Genomic DNA, 11,949 nt, shown 5'->3' with positions numbered 1-11,949 from the left:
CAAAATACCGAATATAGGGAGGTACGTTTATATGGGAGCTACACCTAAACGTGGACCTATATTGAACATTTCTTGCAAGGTGGTATGTTGTTCTCTCAGAACACAAAATGCAAAATTACAGTCAAATCGACTGGAAAATTTGGCTAAAATTGTCAAAATATAAAAAATCGGGGGGTACCTTTATATGGGGGCTAAACACATATGGGCCTACATACATTAAATTTGTTTTTCTCCCTTTTGGGCTCGTTATAAAACTATGTTTAAAATTTCGAGGTGTTAGCTCGAGTAGAGCTATTTTTAGCACTCCTTTCCACACAAGTCGGACCACTGTGCAGTAGGTATTTTCATAGAAATTGTTTTAATCTCTTCCTTGAAGTCTAGTATGTTTCCTCATAGAATATCTTAGGACTTATGTAGAGAACATGTTGGACTTCATGTTGATGATCAGTAGGATTTCTCATAGAAGACTACAAGGTCTTTCATAGTAATGAACTACTTTAAATATACCTCAAATTTGGTACATTCGACATCCATTTGACATCGAATCCAAGAGATCTGTTACATATTAGAAGCGATTACTATACTATACGTGTTACATGTCTTTATTGAAAGGAAAATATATTATACGCTTAATTTTTGGAATTGCAAAAAGTTGCCTGAAAACTTTACATAAAATTTTAAGCACATGCCCCAGCATTGCAAACAGATAAAGTCAACTATTTACGGGACGTAAACTTTACATAAAGTTGCAAACCATATCCCGACGACAGAAAAATCTAAAATTTTCCTTTAATATGAAATATTTTTTTCCTGTTAAAAATCACAATTATAATATATCTACGTTAATCCAGGAGCAGAGTACAAATTTGCCTCTTAGTTTTCGACTGGATCTCTGAGTTTTTCATTTCCCTCTAAATATAAAAAAGTTTTGGTTAATATGTGTTAAATTCGCTATTAACAAGTAAAAAAGTATCAGTCGGCTTTGCCTACAGAGATATACCCTCAGCCTATGTGAATTAAAACTTTCATCTACGGACAGATCGACACAATTGTTGAACTTATGTGGAGGAGGTAACATAAAGAGAAGATCGACAGAATTAAAACAAAATTTGGACAAAATAGTAGGAGATCCAACGTTTGGATAAATTTGGTTGCCTGGTAAAGGGATATCGTGCATACCTTTTTTGTGACATTTTTTTAAATATTGGAGGGAAGTACTGGAAGTTGTTGCCAATCTTCTAACCGAAACTAAGTTTGGACACCTTTTGGGCCGCTTTCTCAAGAAGTAAGGACTTGCCCCTGAAAAAGCATTTACTATCGTAATTGACTCAGCGAATGCAAGTAGCTTCAACAGAAATCAAAGTGATTCGAGAGCGGGTCTTAACGCGAATTTATACAAAATTTTGTGTGGGAGGTACCCGAATGAGTGGACAAATATAGTCCATATTCAAACCTGATATACATATGGCAGATGTATTAGGATATGTAAAGTATGTACCAAATCCGTCACTCCCATCAAGAGTTATCGTGCGCACAATTTTTCCGAACATTTTTAAACTTTATCTATCAGGAATGATCAATCATGTGGCTAAAATATTATGTAAAGTTTTCAAGCACCTAACTTCAGTAAAGATCAAAAAGTGTTTTCGATAGTGTTTTCTTCTTTCAATAAAAGCCTTTAACAACTATAGCAAAAACATTGGCACCCTGTCACTTCTAATATGAAACGTATCACTAAAAATCGATGTCAAATGAATAATTCTCAAGTTTTCTAACCAAAAGTCATCATATGGAATGTTGTTGGAATTGGTATACTAAAAGGGGGTCTAGGAGGATTATCTCGCAGTGTTAGATGGATTTTGTAATACATTTTCCACATTATAATGATGTTGTAAATCAGTAGGATCTAAAACCAGTGTTTCAAAGTGTATATAATTTTTACCATAAATGTGGCGTTATGTTAAGAAATCGATTCAGCTTGAACACATACGCAAAAGGTGCAATTATAATTATTGCTCTGTTCCAGAACCTGCAATAAGCTACTATTTTTACTACGATAACATTTTTTCCTTTATGTTATCGGAAAACATTTGTAAAAATTAGTAGATTCTTGCAGTTCTGGAACAAAACATATACACTAGCTGTCATCTGAATAGGTTTGAATTTTTTTCTTTTCATATGTTAATGTATCTTCTGATGTGTTCGTATTGCAGATCCATACTATTTAGTTTTTGAGAGTCCTATACTATGCCAACATTCCCAAGAAAAAACTTGACGGTGTTGCCATATTTTCGGAAAATATCCCAATTATAATAAAAAATGTACAAAAAAGTGCCCAATTTTTGCGATCATCAGAATAGGTTTGAATCAAATAAAATTGAAAAATTGTACTACCCAAGCAAATATTGCGCAGTTTTTTGGTTTAGATTAGTAAAATGGAACATTCTGATAAATCCTACAACAAATTTGACCCGCTTTATTTGGAACGTGGGTATTGAACCAAAATTATCAGAAAGCAAATACCAAGTGCAGCCATATTATTAGGATCGATAAAAAAAAGGGAACTGATGAAGTTGTTTGGTGACAACTGAAACTATAGTATTCCCTACCCTTCGCCCGCAACTAATCAATTTCATATCCACTTTAAAATATTTTGTTGTTATTCAAACAATTGAATTACAACAAAATATGGACTCAAGCTGAAATAAACACAAAGATGTAAAATTCTGCAGTCCAACAATAAAAAACGCCAACAAAAAGAAAAAAATTCAAACCTATTCAGATGACCGCTAGTGTATTTTCATTGAAGTTTACATTTTGTTGCAAACATTAAGTGAATCATTTGGACCAATAAATAATTATAATAAAGTCTTTGCTTACACGTTTCCTCATAGCTTTCTTATAAAATGAATAAACGATTCACAAAATTTATTAATGTCCATCTCTCTACCATATAAAAATAATATACAAATTCTTTTGATAAATTTAGAAAAAAAGAATTTTGCCTGGAGTCGGAGTCGAGCTTTTTTTCACGACTCCGACTCCAGCAAAATTTGCTAGACTCCGACTCCGCAACTTTTTTTAAATTACAAGAAACCCCGCACAGATTATGAAAGTGTACCGAAAGAAGAAAACACGTGTATCGGCGTTTTGAAAGTTTAAGACGGGAAGTAACCTAAATAGGCGTGGCAAGTTCCGCCCATTTCTACAGGTTTTGATATATTCGACATCCGATTCCTTGGAATCCTTGCATTTTGGGTATAAAGTAGCTTTGGCAATATTACTGACAATAATGCGGGGTATCTTTCTATGAATAAAATTAACCCTCATGCGAGTCACTAAAGGTGTCTTTTTGGTCCCTCTTTTCAAAAACTTTGTAAAATTACGTATTTTATTTCAGGATAAGTCATATGTTCCTGATATTGTATGTGAAAATGCGGGGATAGTCTACGGCTTTTGTCCAGTGAATATATCTGACATACGAGTTCTAATCCATGATTTTGGCATGGTCCTAAATACTATAATGATTGCAGCTACTCCTGCTCTGATAAAATTGACTGATGATGTTAAGTTATTCATTACTCATAATTCTGGGAAGCAAGCTGATTTACTTCAAAATGATTTAAATAACCTTTTTCAGTGGTGTAAAATAAATTGCATGGATTTAAATTTGGACAAATGTAAACGTATGTGTTTTCCAGATCATCTTCTTTGATAAGACAATTCAATATTAACGATTTTGTTTTATCATCTGTAGAATCTTTTGTTAATCTTGGCCTTTTGATGGATCCAAAATTAAACATTATTAATCATGTAATTTCTATGGTAAATGGAGCCTATGGAGTCTTAGGATTTATAAAAAGATGGACCAGTTTTCTGATCCATATATAACAAACCAATTATTCCATCCCTTGTTAGACCTATATTAGAATATGGTTCAGTCGTATGGGATCCGCAATATGCAATCTATTTTGATAAAATCGAATTAGTACAAAAACAATTTCTACTTTTTGCATTGACGGGTTAACATTCGAGTAGTAATTTTGAGCTGTCTTCATACTCTAGCATGCTAAAGTTAATTCGATTGCCTACATTAAAAAGTAGACGCATTATGTTAAATACTACGTTTGTTTTAAAAATATTGAATGGTAGTGTACCGTCTGATTTCTTAATATAATAAATGTTCCTTTTAGATCTAGGAGATATTATCAATTCTAATATAGATTTTCACCGTACCAATTTTTCGATGGGTGAACCACTTAGCAAAATGTGTACTGATTTTAACTCCATGTACGGTAATGTGGACTTTTGCATGAGTTTGAAGGTATAAAATCTAATGTAATTTTATTTTTAAATAACTACACCTTTTTCAGATGTAAATCGAATCATTTTAGTTGTAATTCGAGAATTACATTTGTAATTCGTAACATTTTATTTGTAATTCGAGAATTCTATTTGTAATTCGAATTATTCCATTTGTAATTTGAATCATTCCATTTGAAATTCGAATTATTCCATTTGTAATTCGAATTATTCCATTTGAAATTGGAATTATTTTATTTGTAATTCGAATTATTATATTTGTAATTCGTATTATTTTAATTGTAATTCGAATTATTCCATTTGTAATTCGAATTATTCCATATAAAATTCGAATTATTCCATTTGTAATTCGAATTATTCTATTTGAAACTACAAATAGAATAATTCGAATTCCAAATGGAATAATTCGAATTCCAAATAAAATAATTCGAATTACAAATAAAATAATTCGAATTACAAATGGAATAATTCGAATTACAAATAGATTAATTCGAATTTCAAATGGAATCAGGCACAACGAAACACATAATGTAAATTCTGCCATAATCACCACTACAATATCTGACCACTACACAATATTTGGAAGCATCGAAACTGAGAACCCAAAAAGTGATACTTGCAATCAAACATCATATTCTAAGCACAATAATAAAAAAGTTAATAATCTGCTAAAAGAAATTGATTGGAACAGTATCGTAAGAGATTCTGATGGATCAAACGATCTCTTTAACAAAATATTTGAGAAATTCTCTGACATATATGCAAAATCAACAGAATAGAGGAAAACCAAAACAAAAAACAGAAGTGGACATCCCTGGCTTACGGTAGAACTAATAAATTGCTGTAATATAAGAGACGATCTATACAAAAATACCGAAAATCTAAAACTGCAGTTAATGAAAGAGTATATAAAAGCTTTAATAATCAGCTCAATAAAAAAATACTATTCGCAAAAAACGGATATTATTACCAAAAATTTGCACAAAACAGAAATGATATTCGCGAGACCTGGAAAACCATAAATGAAGTACTTGGAAAAAAGAGTAATAGTGTAGATGAAACGCTTAAACTAAATTTTGTGAATCAAGACTCTGCCATAATCGCTGAGAACTTCGCCAAACAGTTTAAAAGCAACGTTGAAAACATTGTACACAAATGTGAAATAAAAACATTACCACATACTCAAACCAGCATACCAAATTCAATGTTTTTGGAAAACACAAATGTTACGGAAGTGACAAATATCATGAAGAATCTCAATATAAGAAAAAGTGCGGGACTTGATGGCATTCGACCCATAGATTTGAAAACCAATGCAGAAACATTAGCGCCAGTGATAACTGAGTTAATAAACAGGAGTTTGCTTGAATCAACGGTACCGGACAAACTAAAGACATCCATAATTCGACCAATATACAAAAGTGGAACCAAGTCGTTGTACGAAAATTATAGGCCAATATCTATTCTCCCAGTTGTGGAAAAAGTATTAGAAGAGATAGTTACAAGGAGACTGAATAGCTTTTTAAACAAATACAACATAATCAACAAAAACCAATATGGCTTTCAAAAAGGTAAAAGCATCAATAAGTTACTGGGACACTTTTCTAATGAAATAAATAATAATTTATCACAACGGAAGCATTGCTTAGTCATGTTTATTGATTTCAGCAAAGCATTCGACACACTGTCTCATCATAAAATGCTTGGCATATTAGAAAAAAACGGAATAAGGGGTCGTAGTCTGCTGTGGTTCGAAAGTTACCTTCATCAACGTACTTTTAAAGTAAAAGTAGACAACAGTACAAGTAGTGAACATAACATAGAGTATGGAGTCCCTCAAGGTTCAAAACTTGGACCCATTCTCTTTATTATATATACGAATGAAATGGTCAAAATTCTAAACGATAGCAACACTTACTCATACGCCGATGATACAGCTGTCCTAGTATCAGATATTTCAATAAGATCAGCAGAGTTGAGAATGCAAAATGAAATGGATAAATTAACCAAATGGTGTCATGACAATGGACTTGTCATTAACGCTAGCAAAACCAAATTAATGCACTTCAGAACAAAGCACATGCCAAGCACAAATTTATCCATAACATTCCATAATTACGATTGCTTACACAAAATTACTACATATAACGAACCTCAAATTGAAACATGCACAACAAAAATAGAAGTGGTGGACACATACAAATACCTGGGAATAGTTCTAGACAGCCATTTCAAATTTAAACCCCACATCGACAACGTAAGGAAGAAACTCAGAAAATCATCATACGCCATTTATCACCTGAGCAATTGTTCCCCATACCATGTCATACGACAAACATACTTTTCACTAGTTGAATCCTACTTAAGGCATGGAATTACAGCCTGGGGAAACTCAACACATTGCTCTATTCTGCAATCATCTCAAGACAATATACTGAAAACACTACATAACAGCTTAAACAAACCAACCAACCAACAACAAAACAATATAAATGCAAACCAACGTAATGAAATGCGACAAAACAAAAATATACACGAGAATCTACATGTATTAAACATCAAAAACCTCTACAAAGCAACAATTATTAATGAATTTTATGGTGAAAACTCTCTACTAAGGCCCATCGACCACAACCAAATGACAAGAAGACGAGCCGAAGGAAGATACTGGGTTCCTGCCTTTAAAAATGAGTATGGTAAAAGAGCCTTAAATGTAAGCCTTCCATCAACAATAAATGAACTGCCCTTGGAAATATTCAACACAACAAATAAAATCAAAAGAAAGAAACTATTAAAAGCATATTTAATAAATTCCTAATTCCTTCTTTATAAAAATTTATATTAATTTTAAAATTAATTTAATTATTCTTAAGTAAAAAACATACTACAACAGCTGAACTATATTGAACTATATTAAACAGTATGTATAAAAATTACTTGTAAAATTTTCCTGCAGACAAGCTAATCGCTTCGCGGGATATATAAATTGTACATGATAATATATACCTAATAAAGATAAAGATTAACAAAAAAAAATAATTCGAATTAGAAATGGAATAATTGGAATTCCAAATGGAATAATTCGAATTACAAATAGAATTCGAATTCGATTTTCCTTCGTATACTCCATCATGCGGATCATGTTGTGTACGCGGTCCCTACGAAAGTCGAGGTCACCCCCTCGGTCGACAGGGGTGGGAAAGAGAGGAGTGGAAACGTTCGTTTAAAAAAAAAAATCCACTATATAACCAATATAACCCTAGTATGAACCACTTAAAAACATTAATGAATGAAACTCTGAGACTTTAGTATATATTGTATATATGTTTTTATTTTGTTTTAAATTTACATACATTCTTAAAGTTTGTCTATTGTGTGATATAAGAATGTCGTAACTTTCTCAACGGTTTGCAAATGCGATCGTTAAATTAATAAATTGTTACAAAGTACGTACGTATTTAATTATAATGCTGTCTGAGAATTGTTTACTCTAGTAATTTGTTAAAGATTGAATTGAATAAATACCCCATTCAAGCGAAGAAGCTTATGAGGAAAACAAAAAACAGAAGAGAATCTAACATACAACAATCAATAAAGCACTGATGTCGTACTTTCTCTAATATTTGTAGCTTTATACATACATACACACTCGTATTAGTACATACTCTGGTCAATATCAATGTTGGTTGGTTTATTTTTGATTAAATTAAATAAATGTGTAGTTGTAAATGTTATGAATATGGTGATGACGATGTGGGGGAACACGTTAATGGCGTGAGAAGAGTGTACAAAATGGAAATAGTGTTTGTTGGTTGTAGGGGAGTGTTGTAAATGATTATTTCTTTATAACAACTAGGTTAAGTATAAAAATTATTTTCAAAACTCTTGCTAAATATGAATATACAATGTATTAGAAGGAAACTGGAGGTGCTGCTATATGATAGAATGGTTAGTTCTTGGCCACACTAGAGTGGTTTCATGCATGTAATTGCTGTAGTGGGGAATCCGATATAACAGTTCCTAAAGTTTCAATGAAACCACCTAGAGTGACCTTCGACTTATGTAGCACATAGTAATTCTAAATAAGTTCGATTGTACACACAAATGATGGAAAGGTAAGAAAACATATAAATGTTTTAATAAAAATTACATTGGATTAAATATAGTCGATAACACAAAGTTCTATCCAAGAAAGAATTTCAATTGTTGGACACACAATATCATGTTGCACTGGCAGTGGTCAAGCTATTTGAATTTGGGGGATGTGTTTTTGTAATGGTATTCGTAGTACTGATTGTTGCTTCCATACCAGCAGAAGCGTTTGGATTGTTATGGTCTATGGCTGTTGTTGTCGATGATACTTTGTTCTCCTCAACATTTGAAACAGTGGCTGTCCCAGCGGCACCAGCAGCGGGGGTCGTTGATGATGGTGTATGTGCTGAATCCATGGCAGGTGTTAAATTATTATTTTCACCCACATCACCAATTCCGTGCGAATTGAGCAGTGCTGCATTGTCAGTTGGCAAATTTTCTGTATTTGAGCAGGACATGGCCACATTCGGTGAAGTTGATCTTGTATCTAGTTGTATGACTGAGTTGTTATTTGCATTTTCGATTGATGCTCCCGACAAGGAAAGTTCATCGGCTGAATCATCAGCACCATAATCTGTTTGAACGCCCTTTTCTTCCAACAAGTGTTCGTTAAAACGTATAGGTCGACTAAATGTGCCAAATTGTTTAGATATTTGTAACAGTTCCCGCAGAGTTTTGTTCTCTAAACGCAAACGCGTTATCAGTTCCAAGTCACAGTCGTCATCGATTGACGCTGCTTTCTGCATAACCGCTGCCATTTCGTTGATCTTTTCCCTTTGTTCACGTATAATTTTCCAAAGTTTTTCATTGTAAACTTCCTTGAAATTGAGCTTACTCTCCAAAACTTTGCTACTTGTATGTTCTCGATACTTTTGCATTATCATATCCATTGCTCTTTCGTAATCCTCGATGCATACTTTTAGTTCACGATTCTCCTTCAATATCTCTGAGCTGTTGGCATTCTGCTGTTGAATGCGATTAACCATTTCTACATTGGTCTTATTATTTGCAATGCGATTTAATGAATCCACTTCGTCTTGGTACTGACGTAAACTTTCCACATAACGGTTATTACCTTCAGCCTCCACAAGCAAGGCGCTGCTAAGGGCGTCCAATTCTTTTACGCGACTTGCCATTCTCTGCGCGTCCATAATAAGTTGTCCAACCGTTAATGCCATATTCTATGTTGTCTAATATGCCACTATCGTCACACAAACTCGATCTCTCTTTTTGCCAAATATGGTAATCGTTTCTATGCTAAACCGTTTGTGTTTTTGAGAATTTTTTACAAACAATTATAAACCAAACTTCATTGAATTAATAATTTTTATTTTTTTTTTTTCAAGGGAACAAAAGACACAAGGGATATGCAAGTCGACTTTCGATTAAACAATTAGTCGACTTTTTGGTTTCACTTTGAAAGTCTAAAATCGTAGTCGACTTTTGTTCATGGAGAAAATGGAAAAGTCGATTATAGATTTTCCTATACAAGCGAGCTACACACCATGGTACAATAATACAGGTAGCATTATCATGCCAGCTGATGGTAACATAATGTGTCAACTGCATTGAATTGATGTCAAATTTTGACACCTTATGTTACCAACAATTGCCGATGCGGCTACCTGTGTATTTGTACCATGCTACACACCATCAGTTTTGACTGTTGATTATTCGGAAATATCGATTTTAGTACATTTACGAAATCCATCAGATTTCAACTGTCAACTCCATTGTATAATAGAGCTGTGGCAAATGTTTGAGTTTTTGTCAGTTTTTTTCTTTCTCTGACAAAACAGCCATTTTAAATTTGATTTTTTGTTTGAGATTGAGACCTAAAGGCCTGGGTACATAAGCTGCCTGGCCTGCTTGCCTTGCTTTCTAGGCGTTTACACCAGACAGTTTTTCATCAAATACAACTCTGATTTAGCAACACATACATACCCAGCAAAAAATTTTGGAAGTTGTGCATGTGGAGTTATGATTTCACAACATCCTTCGATGCAATCCACACGGACTTATGAAAAATTCACTCCGATGGATACAATTTATAAGCAGTTGCTTTAGAGATCCCTACTTCTAAAAATCCCTAATTCTAAAAATAAGAGGGAGTGTATAAATTTCTAAGAATTTGTTGTAAAATAAAGAAATAAAAAGTTGCGAACATTTTTGCGGTAATTCACGAGACGAAATGGAGTGGAGTCCAGTTGGAGTCCTTGTCGAAAGCTGAACTAGTGATGGGAAGGCAACATAAAAAATCTTTAGGATGATGTAGCAAAATCAGATGCACTTAGATTAAATCGAGAACGGAGGAATTAAGCTCAAATGTGATTGAATTTAATGGAAATTTTTTTAATTTGTGTTTATATAATAAAGATTTTTGTGTTCTTGTGTTACACAAATAATAAATGCATTTTTGGTCTGTTCCCGTACTTTATAAAGTGGTAAAAGTTGTAAAAGTCGTAATCAATTTTCATATAAATTTTGTGTTCTTTTTAGTTCTGGAATAGATCTTTTATTTATTTTGGGATCTTTCGCAATTGCATATTTAGACTAATTAAAAATGCAATCCGAAGAATGCATATAAATTCGGCATCTTAAGCCGAGATTTGGATCGAAAATGGAGTGCTGTGTGCTGTGGAAGCAAAATGGAGTGCCTCCTGCGCGATGCATATATTATTTGTGTAAAACAAGAATACAAAGCAAAAATGTTCGCAACTTAAGTTTTTATTTCTTTGTTTTATAAAAAATTCTTAGAAATTTATAACTCTTTTTTGTTTTTGGAAAAATTTCTTGTTTTGTAGGAATCATTAAGCAAGTGCATATAAAATGTATCCAACATTTTTCATAACTCCGTGTGGACTGCATAGAAGGATGTAGCGAAATCATAACTCCACATGCACAACTTCCAACATCCGCGGATGCAAACTTTTTGCTGGGTAACCATTCCCAGCAAAAAGTTTGCATCTGCGGATGTAGTTGAATCACTACAAGTGTACAGTACAAGTGCCGTTGGAGTACATCTTTTTCTATGAATTCACTTATGAATTTTACAAGGGAGCGCGCAGCTAGGATGCACTCCATTTTGCTTCCACAGCACACAGCTAGGATGCACTCCATTTTCAATCCAAATCACAGCTTTTGATATAGTGTTTTGGATTGAATTTAAAGGCACTCTTCGGATTGCATTTTTAGTCAGTCTAAAGATGCAATAAAAATGCAAGTCATTGCGAAATATCCCAGAATAAATAAAATGCATTTATTATTTGTGTAAAACAATAATACAAATAACTTTATTATATAAATACAAATTAAAAAAGTTTCCATTAAATTCAATCACATTTGAGTTTACTTTCTCCGTTCTCCAATTAATCCAAGCGCATCTGATTTTGCTTCATCATCCTAAAGGTTTTTTATGTTGACTTTCCATCACTAGTTCAGCCTTTGACATTGACTCCAACTGGACTCCACTCCATTAAAAATTTCCGTCTCGTGAATTACCGCAAAAATGTTCGCAACTTACTTACGTTTTTA

General features: G+C 33.1%; 1 protein-coding gene across 1 annotated transcript; it reads right to left on the bottom strand.

Annotated features, from left to right (window-relative positions):
- Window positions 1-7,627: 7,627 nt before the first annotated feature.
- Window positions 7,628-9,835, bottom strand: Fgop2 (Fibroblast growth factor receptor 1 oncogene partner 2). The gene has a single exon (XM_073968568.1). It carries the CDS (start codon window positions 9,591-9,593, stop codon window positions 8,544-8,546), a length of 1,050 nt encoding a protein of 349 aa, XP_073824669.1. The 5' UTR covers window positions 9,594-9,835; the 3' UTR covers window positions 7,628-8,543.
- Window positions 9,836-11,949: the final 2,114 nt, after the last annotated feature.

This window comes from Musca autumnalis, unplaced genomic scaffold, assembly GCF_047663935.1.
Source record: "Musca autumnalis isolate F117 unplaced genomic scaffold, ASM4766393v1 scaffold_2, whole genome shotgun sequence".
NCBI classification, from domain to species: domain Eukaryota; kingdom Metazoa; phylum Arthropoda; class Insecta; order Diptera; family Muscidae; genus Musca; species Musca autumnalis.
Note: the sequence above shows the minus strand (reverse complement) of the source record. Positions and strands in the feature narration are given on the sequence as shown.